The sequence below is a fragment of the Phacochoerus africanus genome, chromosome 16 (genome assembly GCF_016906955.1).
Source record: "Phacochoerus africanus isolate WHEZ1 chromosome 16, ROS_Pafr_v1, whole genome shotgun sequence".
NCBI lineage: Eukaryota > Metazoa > Chordata > Mammalia > Artiodactyla > Suidae > Phacochoerus > Phacochoerus africanus.
Window position 1 is genome coordinate 5,680,933 of NC_062559.1, and position 23,684 is coordinate 5,704,616.

The window sequence follows — 23,684 nt, forward strand, 5'->3', positions numbered from 1 at the left end:
CACTGAAAAAACATCCCATGATTTTAAAGGCACAGCAGCAGCAGCATTTCTGTTGCTGTTAACTGGATTTATAAAGTTGGGTTTGTCTCTCTGACTATTGCCACACCACAGAGAACGAGCAGGATGTGTTTTCATGGGATTTGAGCAGTATGTTTGAGACGGTCTGACGTGAAGTGTGGGCTCTGTGCAGACAGGATAGTAATGTCTTGAGCTGAGTACGGGGGTAGGTGCTTCATGCCAAGTTGACTCACATATTCCTTCCGCCGCCCCCCCCATGAGGCACATGCCATTAGGATCCCCATTTTACAGATAAGGACACTGAGGCGCACCTGCTCCCTGGCAGTCCCACAGGGCCCTTGCTTAGAGGGACCCGTTCCGGGTTTGATTCGCTGTTGCTGTCTTGAAATTCTTCATTCTGATGCAGGGGCCTCTCGCTTGCATTTTGCTCTAGGTCTGGCAAGCAGGGTAGCTGATGCTGGAGTTTCAAACCGTGTTAGAACCGTGAGAGAGCCAGGCGTAGGCCCAGGTGGTCTGCTGTGGAACGCATGCTCCTGGCCCTTGCCAGCCCGGCTCTCAGGGTAGATTCTGGTCCAGGAGAGGCGGCCTGGCAGCTGTCGGTTTCTTCTCCGCATCCAGAACCACTTCGCACGCCCGCAGTTCTCCATGGTCCATGTGAGGGCCCAGCGGTGGGGAGGAAGGCCTGAAGCTGCCTCAGGCCTCTTCGGAGGAATCAGCTGGTATCCTGGGGTTGCAACCTACTCCACAGCTGCGGCAACGCCAGATCTTTAACTAACCCGCTGTGTTGGGCCGGGGATCAAACCTGCATACCGGTGCTCCAGAGATGCCACAAATCCTGTTGTGCCACTGTGGGAACTCCTCAGGGGCTATTTTAAAGAGGGAAATGGGAGTTCCCATCATGGCTCAGTGGTTAACAAATCTGACTAGCATCCCTGAGGACGTAGGTTCGATCCCTGGCCTCACTCAGGGGTTTAACGATCCAGCACTGCTGTGAGCTGTGGTGTAGGTCGCAGACACGGCTTGGATCCTGCGTGGCTGTGGCTGTGGCGGAGGCCAGCAGCTATAGCTCAGATTCGCCCCCCAGCCTGGGACCATCCATATGCCACAGGTAGGGCCCTAAAAAAATAAAAAAATAAAAAGGCCAAAAAAATTAAAAATGAAGAGGGAAGTGGGAAGAACAATGCCTGACGGCATCTCACGGGCCTGATTCTTCCCAGTGGCGGGCAAGTCTGTCCAGACACGGGGCCCTCTAATTCCTCAGACCTTGAGCTCTTAACTCATATAAAACTATTGCTGTTCTTTTCTGAAGAATGTCCAAGGAAACGGTAAATGAGAAAAGTCAAACATGATTATCTATTCGTGTATTTCCCGAGTAATACCTGTAATCTGGGTAGGTGTCCTGAGGTTAACTGCGGGAAATGTCTCCCCTGCAAGAGTGAATTCAACAGCAGGAACCCAGGTCCAGCTTTTCTGACCTCTCCTCCCCCTCCACGTGGGTCTCAATTCTCTGTCTCTGGCACTGTCAGCAGACCAAGGGCAGGAAACATTTGGGAGGGGAGTTCCCATCACGGCTCAGCGGTAATGAATCCAACCCCGCATCTCGTGCGGATACAGTTCCATCCCTGCCTCGCTCCGTGGGTTAAGGATCCGGCATTGCCATGAGTTGTGGTGTAGGTCGCAGATGCGGCTTGGATCCCAAATTGCTGTGGCTGTGGTGTAGGCCGGTGGCTACAGCTGTAATTCGACCCCTAGCCTGGGAACCTCGATATGCCTCGGGTGTGGCCCTAAAGCGCCCCCCCCCCAAAGAAACGTTTGGAAAGAAAACAATAAAACACAGCAAGCTGCCCTTCACACTAGATGCCAGGAGCTGGTGGCTCTTCGTTCAGCTCTGGATTGTGGTTCTGCTGTTAAAACCTCAAATGCTGCATGTGTCCTCCTGTCCTCAAAGTCAGTCACGTAAGAGCCACCATGTCCTTCCGGCCACTCCCAAGCCTGTGTCACTTCCTCTGTGAAGCACCTTCCCCAGCAACTAGGAAGCAGGCACCTCGATACCTGGGCAGGCTGCTGCTAAGTTAGGGATCAGAGCGAGGAGAGAAAAGGTCTGAGCTGCTGCGAACCATGCAGTTCTTCGAAAAAGCTCTTGCCAACGCTGGGGCTCCATAGCTCAGGGGTTAAAGCCCTGGTCTTGGAAAAAGCTCTTGTCTGAGTTCCCACTGTGGCTCAGCAGGTTAAGGACCTGACACCGTCTCAGTGAGGATGTGGGTTCCATCCCTGGGCTCGGTCAGTGGGTTAAGGATCTCATGTGGCTGTGGCTGTGGCTGTGGTGTAGGTCTGCCGCTGTAGCTCCACTTCAAGCCCTGGCCTGGGAACTTCCGTGTGCTGCAGGTGGGGCTGTACAAAGGGAAAAAAAAAAAAAAAACAAAAAAACCTCTTGTCAGTGATTGTTTAAATAAATAAAAACCAAACACTAGCCAGGACCACCGGAGGAGAACCATACTAACCCAAACTTAATTTCCAGGTTGCATATTCTTTTGAGGAGCATTAGAAACAGAACAGAATACTGAGACTAAGCCATTGCGTCTGAGGCCTGGGCACTCAAAGGGCGTTGGCAGGAGTTCCCATGTGTTTCAGCAGGCTGGGATCCAGTCTCACCACAGCGGTGGCTCAGGTCACTGCTGTGGCGAGGGTTTGATCCTTGTCCCGGGAACCTCTGCATGCCGGGGCTCAGAACTTTTGCATGCCCCCCCTCAAAGAAAAAGGGTGTCGGTCAAGACCTCGGGTAAGGAAGCCCATAACTGCCCAAAGCTTTTGAATGATATCCAGGGCCACACTGCTCCGTTTTCGTGGCCCTGTCCTTTATTGGCTTTCTTTTGCTTCCATAAAGACTTCCTTACTGGAGTTACTGCTGTGCCACAAGGGGATTGGTGGCGTCTCTGCAGCGCCAGGAGGCAGGTTCAGTCCCCAGCCCAGCACCATGGGCTAAAGGATCCAGTGTACGTTGCATCTGTGGCTCGGATCCGATCTCTGGCCCAGGAACTCCATATCCTGGCCGGGGGGTGGGGGTGGGTGGGGGTAGCCAAAGAAGATAGATAAATAAATAAGGATGCTGTAAATCTCAATGTGATTTAAAACCGCAAAACTGAAGACAATTTTTTTTGTCTTTTTTTTTTTAGGGCTGTACCCACAGCATATGGAGGGTCCCAGGCTAGGGCTCAAATCAGAGCTACCGCTGCCAGCCTACACCACAGCCACAGCAATGTGGGATCCAAACTGCGTCTGCGACCTACACCACAGCTCATGGCAACGCCACATCCTTAACCTGCTGAGCGAGACCAGGGATCGAACCTGTGTCCTCATGGATATTAGTCAGATTTGTTTCCACTGAGCCATAACGGGAACACCTGAAGACAATTTTTTAAAAAAAGACTTCATTGCTTTCTTTCAAGGCTTCTCCTGAATCCTTCTCGTTCTAGTACTCTTCTTAAAAATGTCACCTTCAACTGAAGTGGGGGCTTGGGTATTCAGGCTCAAAGACAGAGGGACCTCTAAAGGCAAGGGAGAGAGTTTGTTTGAAAGTTACCCAGCAGAGCTTCCGTGCCTGCCCACTTGCACCTCTCACAAGCATCCTATTCTAATAAATCTATTTCTTGCCTTAAAAAAAAAAAGAAAAGAAAAGAAAGTTACCCAGATTCTCACCCTCACAAGATGATAAGTCTGCTTGCTGAATGCGTGCACAGGGGGCACGAATTCTGAAAACAGAGATTAAGTTAAAACCTGTATATGGACTGGTGAGCCCCCGAGCCCCTGCTCCCCTGCTTGGCTCCCAAAATATTGGTGCTGGGCTGTCCCCATGACCACCCACCCAAGTAGGAAGATAGATCTGTCTTGGGAGGAAAGACCTACAGAAGTGGAAACTTTTGGCTTTGCCACCTGTGTTTCACTGCAGAGAAGCCCACCAGTCAGCAATTCACATCCATGCATACAGACACCCCCCCCCCAACCTAACTCTTGAGGGCACCCCTGTTATCTCTGCATTCAAGCAAAACCAAGCATTTGGGGAAACCCTCTGTTGTGAAAGACAGAGGCAAAGGCAGAGAGAAAAAGGGAACTTGGAAGAAGTGATTAAAGGGAATAAAGGGTTCTATAGCCATGAAACAAGAACAGGATGCTATAAAAAAGGGGGGGGGATATTCCAATTCAATATTTTGATAGTCCATGATCAAGAGTTCCAGGGAACTAGGAGTTCCTGTCATGGCACAGCAGAAACGAATCTGACTAGGAACCATGAGGTTTCGAGTTCGATCCCTGGCCTTGCTCAGTGGGTTAAGGATCTGGCCTTGCCATGAGCTGTGGTGTAAGTCGAAGACGTGGCTCAGATCCTGCATGGCTGTGGTGTAGGCCAGAAGCTGATTCAACTCCTAGCCTGGGAACCTCCATGTGCTGCCGGTGCAGTCCTAGAAAAGACAAAAAAAAAAAGATTTCCAGGGAACTAAAAATATGCAAATAGATGTGCATAGATATTCATTTATATCTGCACTGGAAGATGAAGGTGAGCACATCTCCCAGAAAGTAGGCAAACATTAAAATTCATTTGAAAAAGAAAGAAAATGAGACCATCGGTCCAGGAGGCTCAACCTTTAAATACAAAGAGTCCAGAGAGGAGGAACCAGGGAGAAGGGAGGAAAACCAGAGGAGAAAAAGTCACCACCCTTGAGTGACAGGCCTGAGGTCCCAGACTGATGCCCAGTACAAAAGGAAAGCAAAAAAAGGGGGGAGGGGGATGGCAAAGAAAAAGGACCTACACCAAGACACAGCATCACGAAATTTCAAAAGGGCAGAGAGGAAGACATGATCTTAAAAACTTCCAGAGACCCCTGGTGGCCTAGTGTGTAAGGATCCGGCATGGTCCCTGTCATGGCTGGCTCAGGTTCGATCCCCGGCCTGGGAACTTCCAAATGCCTCAGGCACAGCCAAGAAAAACAAAAACCGAAGAAAAACTTCCAGAGAGGAGGTGCAAGCAGTTTAATTTAAAAAGCAGGAATTGTGAGTCAGAATGGCATCAGAATTTAGAACAGCAGAAGCGAGAAGGCAGTGGAATGATGCATTCAGAATGGAGGGGAAATGATTCCAAATTGGTAATTGGGCAGGGCATCAATTCGAAAGCCATTATCAGACATGCAAGTTCCCCCCAAATTACCTTCCTACATACGATTCCTCAGGAAGATACTGGAGCATCTGGTCTCTCGTAATAAGGGCATAAATTAAGAGCCAGGCATCAGGAAAGATGCCCAGTCTGATGGGGAAAGAAGAGAAATTGTCCTGGGATCAGCACGTGGCGAGCCCAGATTTCTGCTCGAACCTAGAGAGCCTGGGACTATGACTCTGAGTAAAGAACAAAACCCACGGATCACCTGATGTGTCTCATCATACCGGTGGCCTTGTCGTGTTCATGGGTGGGAGTAACTAAATTATGCATGTTCTGGTAATTACCTAGAACTCATTTATAAGGACCATTTTTATCCTGTTTTCAAACTGAAGGTGAATCAAGCTATATTAGTCAACCCTAAAATCGCTAAAAATACCTTGCACTTTCAAATATGTATGTCGAGGAGTTCCTGTTGTGGCTCAGCGGTAACGAACCCCACTAGGATCCATGATGATGTGGGTTCGATCCCTGGCCTTGCTCAGGGGGTTAAGAATCCATTGCTGCCATGAGCCGTGGTGTAGGTCGCAGATGCAGCTCAGATCCCACGTCGCTGTGGCTGTGGTGTAGGCCGGCCGCTGTAGCTCCAATTCAGCCCTTAGCCTGGGAACCTCCATGTGCCTTGGGTGCAGCCCTAAAAAGACAAAACAATAAAATAAATAAAATAAAATAAAATATGTATTTTGAAAACCATTCAGACAAAAACCCTCTTCTTTTCTTTTTTCCTTTTGTTATTTTTTTTTTTTTTTAATTTTATGGCTGCACTTGCTGCACATGGGCATTTCTGGGTGAGGGATGGAATTCAGGCCACAGCTGTGACCTACATCACAGCTGCAGCAATACCGGATGCTTAATGCCTCTTTTTTTTTTTTTCCCCAACAAGCAATTTTATAGTAGTTTTCTAACATTGAGGAAAATGATGAATGACATGATTGGGATAAACAGAGCAAGACTTCTTGGTTTAAAAAAGGTAATAATATAAACTTGGTTTTTTTGTTTTTTCAAAATTGAAGTATAGTTCATATATAATATTATATTCCTTTCAGGTACACAGCATAATGATCTGGTATTTTTACAATTTATATGCCATTAAACCCTGTTACCAGCTAATGGATACAATTCCCTCTGCTACAGACTATATCCTGCTGCTTATCTATTTTATACACAGTAGTTTGTAGCTCTTAGACTCATCCCTCTCACTTGCCCCTTTCCCAGTCTTTCTCCTCGCTGATAACCACTGGTTTGTTTTCCATATCTGTGCATCTTTTTCTCTTTTGCTGTATACATTCATTTGTATTATTTTTATATTCCACAAAGAAGTGCTAGCTAACAGTGTTTGTCTTTCTCTGACTTATTTCACTAAGCATAATACTCTCCGCATTCATCCGTGTTGCTGCAAATGGCAGAATTTCATTCTTTTTGTGGCTGAGTAGTATTCTGTTACACACACACACAGACACACACACAGAGACACACACACATGCACACCCCACATCTTTATCCATTTGTCTGCTGATGGACATTTGGGCTGCTTCCATATCTTGGCTCTTGTATATAGTGTCTCTGTGAACACTGGGGCGCATGCGTCTTTTGAAATTAGAGTTTTCATTTTTCGATTGTAGCTGAACCAGGCTCTACCCTGGTCATTAAGATGCTCTTTTATAAGAAAGTGAGTTTCTCCATAAAAGTGGAAAAAGTTCACTGAGTTAAAACCCAAAAACAAACAAAAAGAATCCAAAAATAAATGGGTATATTTATATGCATGGCTGCTGTACGTTGATGTACACCTGAAATTAACATAGTATTATGAATCACCTATACGCCAATAAAATTTATTTTAAAAAATAATAAATATACTATTTTAACAAATTTTTGAAAAGTGGGAAAAAGTGCCTACCTAAACAATCTAAGGTCATTAAACCAGGAGGAGGGAGCTCCCTGCTGGCTCAGCGAGTTAAGGATCCAGCATTGTCACTGCTGTGGCATGGGTTCAGTCCCTGGCTTGAGAACTTCTGCATGCCCTTTGTGGGTCCCCCCACCTCTCCCCTCCCCCGCTCAAAAAAAAAAAAGCCTAGAGGAGAGGATGAAGAGTTGTCTCCTTTCACTTGTACTAGACCGAGAGTTGTTTCTAAGCTTTGGGTTTTGTTCCCGTGTAGTTCAGCAATTCTCAACCTTGTTGGTCTCAGAACCCTGTTATACTCTTGACTATTGAAGACTTCTGAGGCTTCTTTTGTGGGTTCCAAAAAAATTCTATTGATATTTACCCTATTAAAAATTAAGGAGTTCCCATCGTGGCGCAGTGGTTAACGAATCCGAGTAGGAACCATGAGGTTGCGGGTTCGATCCCTGGCCTTGCTCAGTGGGTTAAGGATCCGGCATTGCCGTGAGCTGTGGTGTAGGTCTCAGACGCGGCTCAGATCTGGCATTGCTGTGGCTGTGGTGTAGGCGGGCGGCTACAGCTCCGATTGGACCCCTAGCCTGGGAACCTCCATATGCCGAGGGAGCAGCCCTAGAAATGGCAAAAAGACAAAAAAAAAAAAATTAAACCTGAGAATTTTTTTTTTACGGTTGCACCTGCAGCATATGGAAGTTCCCAAGCTAGGGGTCAAATCAGAGCTGCAGCTGCACAGCCCATGGCAACGCTGGATCCTCCACCCACTGAGCAAGGCCAGGGATGGAACCCACATCCTCATAGATACCAGTCAGGTTCATTTCCACTGAACCACAACGGGCACTCCTAAAACGGAGACTATTTTAAATATTTATTAAGTTATCTGAAAAGATCAATAGCAAACTCATTACATGTTATCATAAATATATTTTGATCAAAAAATAGTGAGAAGAGTGGCCCCGCTTTGCATTATTGCAGATGTTTTTGATGTCTGGGTTAAAAGTCAGCGGGCTTCTCATCTGCTTCTGTATATTCACTCTGCTGCTGTGTGTTGTTTTGGTTGAAGTACATGAGGAAAAGCCAGCCCCGCACAGATATTTGGTTGGAAAAGGGAGGAATATTGTAATAGCCTCTTTGGAAAATTATGGGTCGTCTTCTGGACAAGCCGTAGTTTCTTAAAGTTTAGCTGCACTGTGGAATCTGAAACCGTATGAATGAATTCTCACGGTCTGGTTCATAGAGTCTAGTCTATTACGTGAAAACCCAGAGTTGTCTTGCACTTCGTGATTTTGGATCTCTAGCCCATCGTGCGTAGGTCACTGGGAAAATATCAGGCCAACAATTTATGCAGATTATCCAAATGTTGGCACGTTTCATTCCACGATATCCAAAAAACAAAATCGCATTTATTAATAACTCTACCAAGCTCCCTGGAGAAGTCTCCGAGTGTGGGGAAGCTGTCAAGCTCATTGTGGCAGATGCAGCTTCTCCAAAATGCTAATTTTTCACTTGCAAACTTAATTTTATCCTTGGCAACAAGTCCGGCTCGTTGTTTTCTGTGAAGTGACAGACTCATTTCATTCACTTTGGAAAAAATGTCTGCCACTTACCCAAGCCTGAGTAGCCACAGTTTTTCAGTTTTTCAATGTTTCATTTAAAAAAAAAAAAAAAAAGGCAGAGAGTCCCACAAATACCTTTGGCTCAAGAAGACTGCCAAGACTGTCATAAAACCACAGGCAATGGAAATGTTTTATGTGTACTTCTTGTTTCATCTCACTCAATATTAACAAGACATGTACGCAAGGGTTGAGAGTGAATTGAATGAATTTTGGGATTCTCTGATGTGGGTTGAGGCTCCTGTGTTTTCACCGATGTGGTTCTGGTCACTGTTGTGGCACAGGTTCCATCCCTGGCCCAGGAACTTCCACATGCCACAGGTGTGGCAAAAAGAGAGAGAGAGAGAACCTGAAATTAATGTTGCAATTCTCAAAAAAAAAAAAAAAAAGAATAAGGAGTTCCTGTTTCGGCTCGGTAGGTTAAAAACCCAACAGTGTCCGTGAGGATTCAGGTTCAATCCCTGACCTCCCTCAGTGGGTTAAGGATCTGGTGTTGCTGTGGCTGTGGTGTAGGATGGCAGTTCCAGCTCTGATTTGACATCTGGCAATGGGAACTTCCATATGCCACAAGTGCAGCCGTAAAAAGAAAAATGGAAAAAAAGAATAAATTTTGCCGCACCCTCAAGGACACTCTTAGGTGAAACTGGCTTTCACTCCTGGAGTGGAAGTTTGGTTTCGTTTGCAACTTCCTTCATGCTAGAGTTCCCAGTGTGCCGCAGTGACAGGGCCCAGGCAGCAGTGGCTGAAAAGCAGACGCATCTTCGTGTTACTATGAAACACTTTGATCTTAGGTGCCCTGAAGAGGTTCCCAGGACTCTCCTGAGTCCTCTGAGTGCACTTGATTATTATTTTTTTACTTTTTCTGTTATAGTTGATTTACAATGTTTTGTCCATTTCTGCTGTACAGCAAAGTGACCCAGTCGTCCTATACATTTATTTCACGTTATCCTCCATCCTGCTCCATCACGAGTGACTAGATACAGTTCCTTGTGCTTTACAGCAGGATCTCCTTGCTTCTCCACTCCAGATGCAATAGTTTGCATCTACTCACCCCAAACTCCCCGTCCACCCCACTCCTTCCCCCTCCCCCTCCCCCTCGGCAACCATAAGTCTGTTCTCCGCGTCTGAGTTTGTTTCTTTTCTGTAAATAGGTTCATTTGTGCCATATATTAGATTCCAGATATAAGTGATCTCATGTGGTATTTGTCTTTCTCTGACTGACTTACTGCACCTAGTATGAGAGTCCCTAGTTCCATCCGTGTTGCTGCAAATGGCATTATCTCGTGGAGGGCACTTTGAGACTTAGGATGGCTCAGGGATGCAGGACGGCAGAGCGTCACGGGATTTCCCACCATACCTCTTCCCTTCCTCTGGTCCCAGTCTTAACACACAAATCACTCCCTAGGGGGAGAGGTTTCTTAACACCCGCTTCCCAGCAGGAAAATAATAAGCCAGTATCCCTCTGCTTTTAAATTTTTGATGTTTGGGGGGAAGTGGAAATACCGAGGCGTCATTACTCTTTGCCACTCCCATGTTTGTGTGTGCGCGTGCACCCAAGCGTGCCTTCCCTCCTAGATCTACACGCCTGAATATACCTTTTAAAAGCACCAGCTGGAGTTCCCTGGTGGCTCAGCAGGTTAAGGTGTTGTCACTGCTGTGGCTCAGGTGGAAGCCAAAAAAAGAGAGAAAAAAGCACCAACCAACATGTCAGGACAGTTTGATATAGACCAAGACTTCGCCGTATTTCTCTTGCCTCAAAAATGAATGAGTTGAAACATTCTTCCCTCAGGCCTAACTTCCTTCTTCCGGACCCTGCCTACTTTCTGTCTGGTGAAAGGAAATTCGAGCATAGTTAGTGATAAACTTAGCATTTCCTGTCACTGATGTCCCATCCATACGCCTAAGCCTTGCGACCAGAAGGTTCCAGAAGGTATACAGACATCCTTATTATCTAGTCTATGGCCATAAACAATGATTTTAAAAAAGCCACCTTGGCCCACTTCTCACATACACATAATTAAGACAGGTTTCTTGAAATGGTAATTCCCCTCAGCAATCTACAACGCAAAGCGATATTTCTGTGGTATTTCATTTAAAATGCGGGTAGTCCTGACCCATTAAACTGCTTTGCTGAGCCATGAATGGGCCACCATTTACAGTTTTAAAAACACCGGTTTAGGGAGTTCCCTGGTGGCTCAGCAGGTTAAGGATCCCGCATGGTCGCTGTGGCAACTCGGGTCACTGCAGCAGCTTGGGTTCCATTCCTGGCTCAGGAACGTCCGCCTGCCACGGGTGTGGCCAAAAAAAAAAAAAAAAATATATATATATATATATATATATGGCAACAGAATGGACATCAGTTTAAATAATTGTACAGCTTGTATGGGAATATGATAAAAAAAAAATGGCACCTGACTGAAAATGGGGAAACAGAGCTGATGAATGAGAAGTCTCTGCACCCCACCGACTCCCCCTTTCCTGCGGGAGAGCCGCAGACGCACAGCTCGCCTGCTTCCATCCTCAAGGGCTCCTCCTGGACAGCCAGTCGACACCTGAGGTTTAGCAGCTCTATCAGAGCGTTTCTCTCTTCTGCTTCCCTCACGGCGCATCCTGCCAATTTCCCCTGATATTCTAGTCTCTTCTCTATTTATTTCCTAATCCACTGAAATACCAAGTCCAAGCTATTTTTGTCTCTGCACTCCTTCTCAGACCTGCTTGATTTCTCCCTTCCCTGTAGGGACATCTGAAATAGTCTCGCTGCCGCCGGGAGCTCCCACAGACAGCCCTCTCCCCCGCTACCCAGACTGTACAGGCTCTTCCTCTCGCCACAAACAGTTTGAGGAAATTGACTTTCACTCCTTGCAGCCTGTCTAGGAAAATGTGATTCCACTCCCTTCGCTTCTGGTGGTCTCTACCCAGCTTTCTTTAAATTCTCTGCAAGCATCCTCGACCGATACCCACACATGGACGTGTCACTTCAGATGTTATATAGTCCGTCTCTCCAAGGACCATGCTGAATAGCTTGTAATGACGTATGATGGAGAAGGATCTTGAAAAGAAGAGATGAAATGTGTATGTAGAACTGACTCCCTTTGCTCTTCACCTGAAACTATAGCACAACATTGTTAATCCACCATATTTCAAGAAAATTTCAAAAACACCACCACTCGCTCTCAGCTAAAGGCCTGCTGTGTCCTGCAAGCGTCCCCCAGCACTCGTGCTCTGCCACAGCCATTATCCGAGGTGCCCGCCTCTCCTTGCTTCCTTAAGAATCTGCCTCCACACATCTCTTAGGAAGTCTTCCTCTCCAAGTACCTTAGCATTTGTGTCCACTAGGCAGTTGCTGTAGTTTTGGTTTTGTTTTGTTTTGTTTTTTAATTTAAACTACTTTGTAGGAGTTCCTGTGGTGGCGCAGCAGTAACAAACCGGACTAGTAACCATGAGGACGAAGGTTCAATCCTTGGCCTTGCTCAGTGGGTTCAGGATCCAGCGTTGCCATGACCTGAGGTATAGGTTGCAGACGCAGCTCAGATCCTGTGTTGTGGCTGTGGCAGAGGCTGGCCACTGTGGCTCCGATTCGATCCCTAGCCTAGAAACTTCCATATGCCACAGGTGCGGTCCTAAAAAGACCAAAAAAAATTTTAAACTACTTTGTAAGTTTTTACAGTGTTACATATGCAGAAATATGATTTCCATAGTTAGACGATACTCTTCACCTAATTAGAGTATCATTTCCAGAGGGCAGGGTCTCTACCTAATATGATACCCAAATATCACTTAGGATGTTTTTGGCTGCAAAGGAATAGAAAACTCCAAGTCAAGCTTGTCTCGTATTCCAGGTCCAGAGGTCGGCCAGGTCCCAGGCAAGGTGAGATACGGGCCTGAACCCCCAAGTGTCCATTGAACAGATGAATGATGAGACAAAATATGGTAAATCCATACAATGGAATTCTGCTCAGCAGTAAAAATGAGCAAACTACTGATATACTGAACAATGTGAATGAATCCAAAAATCATCATGCTAAGTGAAAGAATCCAGGTACAAAAGAATATTACTGGATGATTCCATATATATAAAATTCTGGAAAATACTATAGGCAACAAAAACTAAAGCACTCCTTGCCTGAGACTGTGGAGGAAAGTAGGAAGGAGCCACGAAGGGACACAAGGAAGCTTTTTGGGTAACAAAATTGTTGTGTCTTGATTGTAGTGCTGGTTTCAAGTTAACGCATCAAAGTGTGTTGTATACTTGAAACGGATACAGTTTATCATGGGGAAATTATGCCCCAATAAACAAAGATACTAAAAAAATCTTTCTCGAAGGGTTTCCATTTGGAGGCCCTACACCTGCGTTCAGTTGGCTCCGTGGCCCCCGCTCACCCTCCTCCATCCTGCTGAGCTACACAGCAGCACGGAGAGTGAGTCAAGACCACAGGGGTCCTCAAAGTCAAGTGCAGAAGGTGCAACGCAAGCATTAACGGGTCCCTTTCATTTCAGTTGCCCGAGTACGTCCTTTCGATCGACTGATGTAGAACCAACAACACAAATGGGCGCAACTCTGCCTCAGTCATCCCTGTAACTTTGCACCCGTTTCTGGCCAGAGCTTCTATAAGTGAAGGGACGCAAAGGGCTGACAAATCTCTCAACAGTGGTCTGTTCTGGGAAGGGCTAACGCGTGGGCTACTTACAGGAGAGAGAGTGGAGAACAGTAAAGAAAGACTTGCGGAGCTCCCGTCGTGGCGCAGAGGAAACGAATCCGACTAGGAACCGTGAGGCTGAGGGTTCGACCCCTGGCCTCGCTCCGTGGGTTAAGGATCCGACATTGCCTCAAGCTGTGGTGTAGGTCCAAGATGCCGGTCGGATCTGGTGTGGCCGTGGCTGTGGTGTAGGCCAGCAGCTGCAGCTCCAATTAGACCCCTCGCCTGGGAACCTCCATATGCCAGTGGGTATGGCCCTAAAAAGACAAAAAGAAAGAAAGAAAAAGAAAGGCCTGTGTCCTTGTGACTTGGTATCATTTTTTGTGTTGCTTTATAATAGAAATACAACACATTTCAAAGTTGATGCTTGATGCAGTAAGAGTTGAAAGGCTACTGGAACAACACATTTTTCTATTTGCAGAATATTAAGGGATAATGGGATTATAAGAGTTGTCAACATAATAGCATGTATTTAGTTCCCCAGTAAGTCATGCTGTAAACACAGACTTGATAGTAAAAGGTTTCAATTAGCAAAACGATCAAAACTAATTTGGGTTTATGTGTGACAGGCAAGAGAAATATGTATTCCCGACCTTGACCAATGATGCCACAGAACCAGAATTTGCAGAGTAACAAACTAATCCTAAGTTTGTTGAGGGTCCCTTCTTTCTTTCTATGATGTGAATTTCTAATCACACCAGATACTTAACCGACTCACCTTCTGTGGTTTCCGGTACAAAGCAGATAGGAGGTGTTTGCTGAATGACTGTCTTCAAAATCGTAACGTTGTCTACTTTCTGGAAGTTCGAAAATAATTCAATAGAAGCCAGATAAAAGTGATTTGGGGGGAGTTCCCATCGTGGCTCAGCGGGTTATGACCCCAACTAGTATCCATGAGGATGCGGGTTTGATCCCTGGCCTTGTTCAAAAAAACAAACCAAAAAAAAAAAAAGATTTTTTTTTTTGGTTTAGTCCTTTTTTTGGGGGGGGGTGCACCTGCGGAATATGGAGATTCCTGGGCCAGGGGTTGAATCAGAGCTGCAGCTGCCAGCCTACTCCATAGCCACAGCAATGCCAGATCCTTAACCCACTCAGCATGGCCAGGGATCGAACCCACATCCTCGTAGATACTAGTCAGGTTCGTTAACCACTGAGCCATGACAGGAACTCCACAAATGCTCTTTAAAGGAAATCATAAATAAATGTTAGGAAGGAACTAACCTTATTTTATCCTATCTGAAATTATTATTTAGAAACTTGTCAAAATAAACAAAACCTTCCCCCCAAATATAATGATGAAAGTCGATTAAAAGAATTAATAGTTATAGTGTTAAATATCTCATATTCTTGAGTTTTTATCAAATTTCTATACCACTTTAAAAAATGAATTGCTGCGCCCATTGTGGCGCAACGGGATCAGCAGGCATCTTCAGAGTGCTGGGACGAGGGTTCAATCCCCACCCCGCAGAGTGGGTTAAAGATCTGGCGGCAACTACTGCTTAGGTCAAAACTGTGGCTTGGACCTGATCCCTGGCCCAGGAACTCCATGTGCGGCGGGGCAGTCAAAATGAAAAAAAAAAAAAAAGAAAGAAAGAAAAAAAATCAATTGTTCTACCTTAACAGAAACTAAAATTGTAGGCAAAGCTCTCCTCCAATATCCAAACCAGGATGTGAAGTGTTGTCAACAACCTCTAGTCCTCAGAGAATCTATTAAAATACAAATGTTTGCTGCTACTATTTCTTAGCATAGTCACTTCCCCCCCCCCCAAATACCCGTTCCGATGCTCAAAGGAAAGTGGGTATAATTATTTCTAAATAGGAATGAGGTCCGGGAGACGCAGGAGTAAATGGAATTGAAACAGACTCTGACCCCATTTATCTGATCAAATCAACTACGTATCCACCATGATTTTAAGTGATTTGCTAATAACGAGTGATTCATTTCACTCAAATATTTTTGGAATGGCTACTCTGTGTCAGGCACAGGCAATATAAAGATGATCAAAGACTCATTCTCGCCCATCAAAGACTTTATGGGATCTCGGGGAGACAGAAAAGCAAACCCCAGTTCCATGTTAAGCACCTTAGAGAAGTTTGTGGGTTCAGAGGAGCAAGTCACCAGGCAAGTTGTGAGCAGAGGTCAGGAATCAGTAAAAGCTTCCTGGTGAAAACTGAGTCTTCGTCTTAAGACTCGTTCTTTTTTTTTTTTTTTTTTAATTGAAGTGCAGTTGATTTACAGCATTAGGTTCATTTGTGCTGTGCATCAAGGCTCAGTTATATATATATATATTCTTTCTCATATGTTTTCCATTATGGTTTATCGCAGGAGATTTGCACATCGTTCCCTGGGCTACACAGTAGGTCCTTATTGTTTAACTACCCTAGAAGTACTCGTTTGCATCTGCTAATGCCCAACTCCCAAGCCTTCGCTCCCCCCGCACCACCTCCCCTTTGGCAACCACAAGGCTGTTCTCTACGGCTGTGAGTCTGTTTCTGTCCGGTAGATAGGTTCATTTGCGTCATATTTTAGAATCCCCATATAAGTGATATCACATGATATTTGTCTTTTTCTGACTTCGTTTAGTAGGATACTATCTAGGTCCGTCCATGTTGCTGCAGTGGCATCATTCATTCTCTTTTATGGCTGAGTCATATCCCATTGTGTATATATATCTATGCACCATATCTTCTTCATTCATTCCTCTCTCAGTGGACATCTAGATTGCTTTCAGGTCTTGGCTGCTGTAAATAGTGCTGCTATAAACATAGGGGTGCATGTATCTTGTTTAATTAGAGTTTTGTCTGGGTATATGCCCAGGAGTGGGATTGCTGGATCACATGGCAGCTATATTTTTATTTTTTGAAGAACCGCCATACTATTTTCCATAGTGGCTGCACCAATTTACCTTCTCGCCAGCCGTGTCGGAGGGTTCACCTTCCCCAGCATGTGTTATTTGTAGACTTTTTAAAGGTGGCCCTTCTGACTGATGTGAGGTGGTACCTCGCTGGCGTTTTGACTTGTGTTTATCTAAATAACTAGTGGTGATGAGCATCTTCTCAGCCCAATGTCTTCTTTAGAGAAATGTTTAGACTCCTTCTTAAAAGGAATGAGTAGAAACCAGCCGAGCGGCAGAAGTAGAGAGAGAGAGAGAGAGCAGAAGGTTCAAATCCTTGGCGCAGCGAGCAGAGTATATTCCAAGACCAAGCGCCAAGGTTCAAGTGCAGGCAGCACAGACGGGATGGGCAAGAGGTGAAGACAAAAGTGATCGGGTCCTGCTTGGGGCTGAGGCGTTTGCACGCCATCCCTAAAGGTCCCTGAGGGTCCTTGGATGGTTCTAAGCAGAGTCGCAAAAACAGGCTTTGCGGGAAAGGAGCCCTGGCTCCAGGGTAGGGAACGGAGGCGAAAGGGGTGAGGCGGCAGGAACGGGAGCTGGGCCAACAGCAAGCCTGGCTAAGGAGTGTGGTGGCCACAGAGACCCCCGGGGCCGCCTCGAACACACTGAGACAAACCGAGAGGGCCCGGGGACCTCAGAGGACATCCATTTGGGAGGGATGAGTTTGAACCGTTGGCACAGAATTTAAACACTGATGGCCAGGAGGCGGTCTGGCGCTGGTTAGAGCAGTGGCCTTGTGGCTGAAGCTTGGAGGCTGTCAGCGCAGGAGTCGGGGGGTGTCGAGAGCTGGGCTAGTGAGCGCAGAGCCAGAGGTAGATGGGGGTGCAAGCACTTCTCCTGCCCCCACGGTGGAAGGTTCCCATCCTACCTTTTCTACCGCACAGGGGACGCCTTTGCCAAGAGCTGGAACTCACAGAAGACAGCAGGGAAGAGCACCAAGACTGCGGGTTTCAATGTGCTTGGTTATTCAGCAGCTCCTTATCCAGTATTTAAAGTTGATTTATTTCTTGCGGCAGCTATTTAAGATTTTTTAAAAAGGCAAAGTGAACTCACATCCGACCTCATTGCATAAAGGAAAGCTTTTTTGGCTGTTGTTGTATGATGAAGTTTTCAGGCTGCACTGCCGCCTTCTGATAGCCAGTCAAAACACTGCATTTTCTGCACCTGTGCAGTTATATAAGACAGCCCTTAATCATTTAGCATTTCTCACCAACCAGTAAGTCCCACTTGTAATGTTTCCAGGTTCGTTTTGTTTTGTTTTGTTTTGTCTTTTTTTTATTTTTTTTAGGGCCGCACCCATGGCATATGGAGGTTCCCAGGCTAGGGGTCTAATCGAAGCTGTAGCTGCCAGCCTACACCACAGCCACAGCAACGCCAGATCTGAGCCGCGTCTGTGACCTGCATCACAGCTCACGGCAATGCCGGATTCTTAACCCACTGAGCGAGGCCAGGGATCGAACCCGCAACTTCATGGTTCCTAGTTGGATTCGTTTCCCCTGTGCCACGACAGGAACTCTGACTCCAGGTTTTTCAAGCATTCTTTGAGTCAAGTTCAACTCTGCTCCCTCCCATCACACTGGCTGCAGAAGCTGATGGTTTACAAGGAGAAACGCCGTGAGGCTGCACGAGGTCCAGCCAAGAGAGCCCAGCAGCACCTCTCTACCATGACATGCCAATTAATTGCATCATAAAATGCATCATAGTGCAGACCCCTCTCTGCATGCAGAACATTACTGGAGCCCTTCCTCTCTGCTGCTTCCTCCTCTCGTGGCTTCCCTGCCTGCCTGAAGTAGCTAAGATTAAGTCCAGCACAGAAGTCTGTTGAGGCTTTCAGAAAACCCATGAAAGGGCAGTCAATGACCACCATCGTTAAATTCTTTGCGCTAACTACTCCATCACTCACTTGACCCTGTCAGCATTTCTGAGCACACCTGAAAAGCTTCTCAGACCTGGAAATTGACCCCGTGTGTCATAGAACAACCTCATCTGCCTGTTTCTGGCATCCTATGGCTATGCTCCTTTCTGAGGAAGCAAGCGTGAGATGTCTTACTAAACAAAAACCACCTGTGGAAAGAAATTCAGCCTCACTAGCACTTTACATACAGACGTTCCCCTCAATGGTATCATCTTGCAAAACTAGAGTGTACAGGAGAAATTGGAACCCTCGTACATTTCTGGTAAAAATGTAAAAAGGTGCAGCTTTTTACAATTTGGCCATTTGTCTAAATGTTAAAGTCACCATATGACCCAGAAATTCCATTCCTGGATCTATACCTAACAGAAACGAAAACACATGTCCACACGAACCCTGGTCCATGAATGTTTATACAGCAGCAGTATTCATATTCACAGTAGCCAAAAAGTGGAAGCTGCCCAAATCTCCATCAGCTGATGAACACATACACAAAATGTGGTATATCCATACAATGGAATATTACTCAGTCATGAAAAGAAGTGACGTGCCAATAAATGTTACAACATGGATGAACCTATGAATACATTATGCTGAGTGAAAGAAACCAGAGACAGAAGACCACAGATTATATGATTCCATTTATATGAAATGTCCAGAATAGGCAAATCTGTAGGTTGGAGGTTGCCTAGGGCTGGGGGTAGAGGCTAAGGGAGTCACAGGCAGTGACTGCTAAATGGGTCTGGGGTTTGTCTTTGGGACAATGAAAATATCGTAAACACAGATGGTTACACAACTCTGAATAAACTGAAAATCATATTTTATGGTATGTAAATTATATCTTGATAAAGATTTTTTTCTAAGTGAACCCCGACTGCCATTTCCTCCATGCAATTAAATCGGCTTGGCTTGACTCATGGCTGAAAGATATAGTGTGAGACCACAAGTGGGATATTGACTTCGATACGGTCAAGATACAGAATAGTTCCATCACCCCCAAGGATCCCTCATGTTACCCTTTCGTAGACACAGGTTCCCCTTCCCCCCTCCCTGACCCTCACATCCGCTCATCTGTTCTCCACTTCTATAATTTTTTTTCATTTCAAGAATGTTATATACATGGAGTCCCACAGTGTATAACCTTTTGGGACTGACTTTTTTCACTCGGCATACGTCATATAAGTGCTTGTATGTATCAGTAGTTCATTGCTTTTCATGGCTGAATAGTATTCAACGGTGGTAGCAGTAACATAGTTTTTGGTGAAATGACACCTGTTATTTCCAGTTGGGGCTATTACAAGTGAAGCTGCTGTGAACATTCATATCCAGGTTTTCACATAATCATGTTTTGTTTTTCCCTAGGATAAATGTCCAAGGGTGTGATGGATGTGTCATGTGGTAGTTGGGTGTTTAATTTCATAAGAAACCGCCAAATTGTTACCCAGAGTAGCGGTGTGATTTTTCACCCCCACAGCAACGCACAAGGGATTGGGTTTCTCTGCTTCCTCACTGGCATTTGGTGTGGTCACTATTTTTATTATGGCCATTCTAATAGGTGGGTAGTGATGATTTGCTGTGGTTTTGATCTGCATTTCTGTAACGGCTAATGATGTTGGACATATTTTAGGTGCTTATTTGCCGTCTGTAGATTTTTTTTTAGTGAAACGTCTCTTCGTTTCTTTTGCCCATGTTCTAACTGGATTGCTTTCTTTTTCTGCTATTGAGTTTGCAGAGCTCTTTACATATTCCAGATACCGGTCATTTGTTGGCTTTGTGGTCTGCAAGTATTATAGCGTTATTCTCCCACTCTGTGGCTTGTCTCTTTATCCTCTCAACAGGGTCTGTCATAGGACAAGCTTTTTTTTTTTTTAATGGCCACACCTACAGTATATGGAAGTTCCTAGGCTAGGGACTGAATCCAAGCCACAGCTGTGACCCGTGCCGAAGCTGTGGCAATGCTGGATTGAATGAATGCACGCCTCTGCAGGGACCCGAGCTGCTGCAATCAGATTCTTAACCCACCGCATCACAGCAGAAACTCCCAAACATTTTTAATTTTAATAAGGTCCAATGTAGTCATTTTTCCTTTTATGGCTCATGCTTTTGATGTCAAGTCTAAATCTTCACTTATCAATAGGTCCCAAAGATTTTCTCCTATTTTCTTTCTAAAAATTTCATAGTTTTACGTTTTATCAGTCCATGATCCAATTTTAGCTCATTTTTGTATAAAGCGTGAGGCTGGCGTTGAGTTTCTCTGCCTATTGATGTCCAATTGCTCCAGCACCATTGTTTTTGTTTGACGTATTTACGTGGGTCTATTTCTAGATTCTCTGTTCGTTTCTACTGAACGGTGTCTCTATCTCCCTGCCAATACCACACAGTCTTGATTACTGTAGCTCTGCAGTAAGCTTTAATGTCAATAGTGATGCTTGCCACGTCACTTCTTTTTTTCATGGTTGTTTTAGCTATTCTAGAGCCTCTGCCCTTCCATATAAATTTCAGAATACGCTTGTCTTGTCTAGGAAGAGCCTTATTGGGATTTTGATAAGAATCGTGTTAAACCTAGCGATCAACCTGGGGGAGAACTGACATCTTTACTAGGTTGATTTTTCCAATCCGTAAGCATGGGATGCCTCTCTACTTACTTAAGTATTCTTTCATTTCACCCCCTTTCTGTAATTTTCAGCATACAGTTCTTGTGCACCTTCTCTTGAGTACCTAGGTATTTAATTTTCTTGGCAGTGAACGTAAATAATATTGATTTTAACATCCGTTTCTACATGTTCATTGTTGGTGCACACACATGAGTCTTTTGTGTGTATTGATCTTGTATCTTATAATCTTGCTGAACTTATTAGTTCTAGTTTTGGTGTTTTGTTTTGTTTTTTTTTTTTAATTAGTAGATTCCTTGGGACTGTCTATGCAGACAACCATGTCATCTGTAAACAGGGATGATTTTATTTCTTCCTTTGAAATTTGTATGCCTTTTATCTATTTATTTATTTTTCTTGCCTTATAGCAGTACTGAAACTCCCAGGACTATGTTGAATAAGAATAGCATGAAAGAATAAATCTTTGCCTTATTCTTGAACTTAGAAAGCCTTCGGTCTTCTGTTAAGCACGACACAGGGAGTTCCCATTGTGGTGCAGCAGAAATGAATTGGACTAATATCCATGAGGGTGCAGGTTCAATCCCTGGCCCCGCTCAGTGGGTGGGTGATCCAGTGTGGCCTTGAGCTGTGGTGTAGGTCGCCCGCAGATGGTGCTTGGATCCCGAGTTGCTGTGGCTGTGGTGTAGGCCAGCAGCTATAGTTCTAAATGACCCCTAGCCTGGGAACTTCCATATGCCATGGGTGAAGCCCTTACAAAAAAAAAAAAAAAAGCATGACACAGCTGAGGGCTTTTACCACCCATGTATTACAATTAGTTTTGTCTTCTTTTCCTCCCCTCACACTTTTTAAGGGGACAATTAAGACTCTCAGTTGGCCCAACTGAGATGACAGAGCAAAAAAGTGGCATAAAGAAGATTTTAGTACTTCCTCTTCCAGGCTAGGCTTGCAAGAAAGACAGAACCAAGTTTCTTTCTAGAGGGGCCCCTTTACAGCTTATTCAGCACTAGAGAGCTAATCTCATTATCAGGGCCCTTGCACTCCTCAGAGAGCTAAGGGCCCCCTGCACGTGGAGCAGGCAGGAGAGCCTCACGGAGTGGGGTGCCTGTCCCCTCTCCAGCTACCCTACTCTTCCAGGAAGCTCTAGGCTGCCAGCCTCGTTGCCTGCCAACCGGAGTTGGCGATAGGAAAGTCTCAGATACCCAGATCCTGGGTGACAGGAGTGGCCGGGGCCAGATTTAGATTTGTGTGTGCCTTTGGCAGCGGCTCCCCAAAGAAGAGAATGGGCTATGGATAGAGGACGCAAACTAAGTGTTTCATGGCTGGGTAAAACCGATAGCAACACAGGGCATCCACAGTGTGTGTAACTCACGGAACAAAATGTTTAATAGGGGAGAGGGATGGGCAATTTAACCTAAAACTAAAAAAAAAAAAAAGCAAATAATCATCGCCCACACCCCGACTCCACCCCCCAGCACACACACGCCGGGGTCTGCGATGCCATCTCCCTCTCGGGTCCTGCCGCTTCCATCCCCCTCTCCCTGGCACATCGCCCCGCCCACCCCACCCCCACCTGGCGCCGCTGCCCTCGCGCCCCACCCCCCGGGCCGGCGAGACCACACCTGCGCAGGTTAAACCTGCAGGGACGCGCTGCCGCGAGCGGCGCGGGAAGGTGAGTGGATGTGAGCGGTGGGGGAGAGGAAGAGGCAAAGGCGAGAAGGCGAAAACGCGCCTCCGCTCATGGCCGGTCGGGGACCCTAGCGGGAAGGAGGGCCGCGGCTGGAGGGGGGCGCCCCCGCCGCCCTCGCGCGAGACAGCCCCCTGGCTCCTCCGGGTGCTCTTCCCACGGCTCCATCTCGCCGGTCCATACCAACACGCGGCGTGCGGTGGGGGGGGTCGGGGGAGGCGGGCCGTTCCACTCGGGGAGAGGCGGCAGGTTAGGCCGCGGCCTGCGCCACCTGCGGCCTGGGGCAGGGGTGGGCCCGGGGCTGGGCTGCGCCGCGCCGCCGGTTCAGGGCCGTGCCGGTGGGCTGGGCCGCGCCACCGCACCCCCCCCCCCTCCCCGCCCCGCCAGCCGCCCGGGACGCCCCTCCTCCCGGCGACCCGGCTCCGCGCGAGGCCGGAGCGCTCGGCCGGGCCGCAGAGCCCGCCCCCGTGCCCCCGCCCGCTCCCGGAGCCCGCCTCCCCGAGCCCGCCTCCGCCCCCTCGCTCCCCCTCGCCCTGCCCCCGCGCCCCCAATCCCGGCCCTGCTCGTCCGCCCCCCAGCCCCGCCTTGCCCCGCCCCCGGCCCGCTCGCCCCCTCCCCGGCCCCGGCCCCGGCCCCGGCCCCCGCGTCCCCTCCGCGGTGCCCGGCGCCGCGCCCTGTGTCCCCGGCACCCCCGCCCTCCGCCCCCGCGCGCCGCCCCCGCCGCGTCCCCGCCCGCGCGGCCGGGGAAGAGCGCCGCCGAGCGCATGCTGATCCCTGTCCTCCTCCTCCTCAGGCGGCGCTGGCGGCGGCCCCGGGACCCGCGGAAGCCGGCATGCTGGAGAAATTCGAGTTGGAAGAAGAAGGTGAGTGCCCCCCCGGCGGAACGCGCCTTGGTGTCTACGCAGGGGGCCGGGAGGGGCGGGCGCGCGGGGGCCGCCCGTGTTCACGCCCCGGAGGCCGCGGGACCCCGCCGCCCACCGCCCGTCCGGCTTCAGCTTCGGGCGGCACGCCCTGCGGGGCCGGAGATGGAGCCGCGGAGCCGGCGAGCGTGTCTGCAGTGGCCCGCCGTGCCTTTCGAAGGGCGAGATCTATCCGGGAGCCCCGCAACCCAGCCATCAGCACGGATGGTCGGTCCTTTTGTCCTTACTAGCTCAACT

The 23,684-nt window shown here is 47.3% G+C and overlaps 1 protein-coding gene across 7 annotated transcripts in view; it reads left to right on the forward strand.

Moving 5' to 3' along the window:
• Positions 1-23,684, forward strand: part of PRKAG2 (protein kinase AMP-activated non-catalytic subunit gamma 2) — a 278,412-nt gene that overhangs the window by 193,998 nt on the left and 60,730 nt on the right. For 6 of the 7 annotated variants that reach the window (XM_047763904.1, XM_047763902.1, XM_047763903.1 and 3 more), the window contains one exon: positions 23,321-23,390. In XM_047763904.1, the coding sequence (XP_047619860.1) occupies positions 23,321-23,390 (70 nt within the window). Of the gene's footprint in view, positions 1-23,249; positions 23,391-23,684 lie in introns of those variants that run through there. The other variant, XM_047763908.1, reaches the window with a different exon arrangement.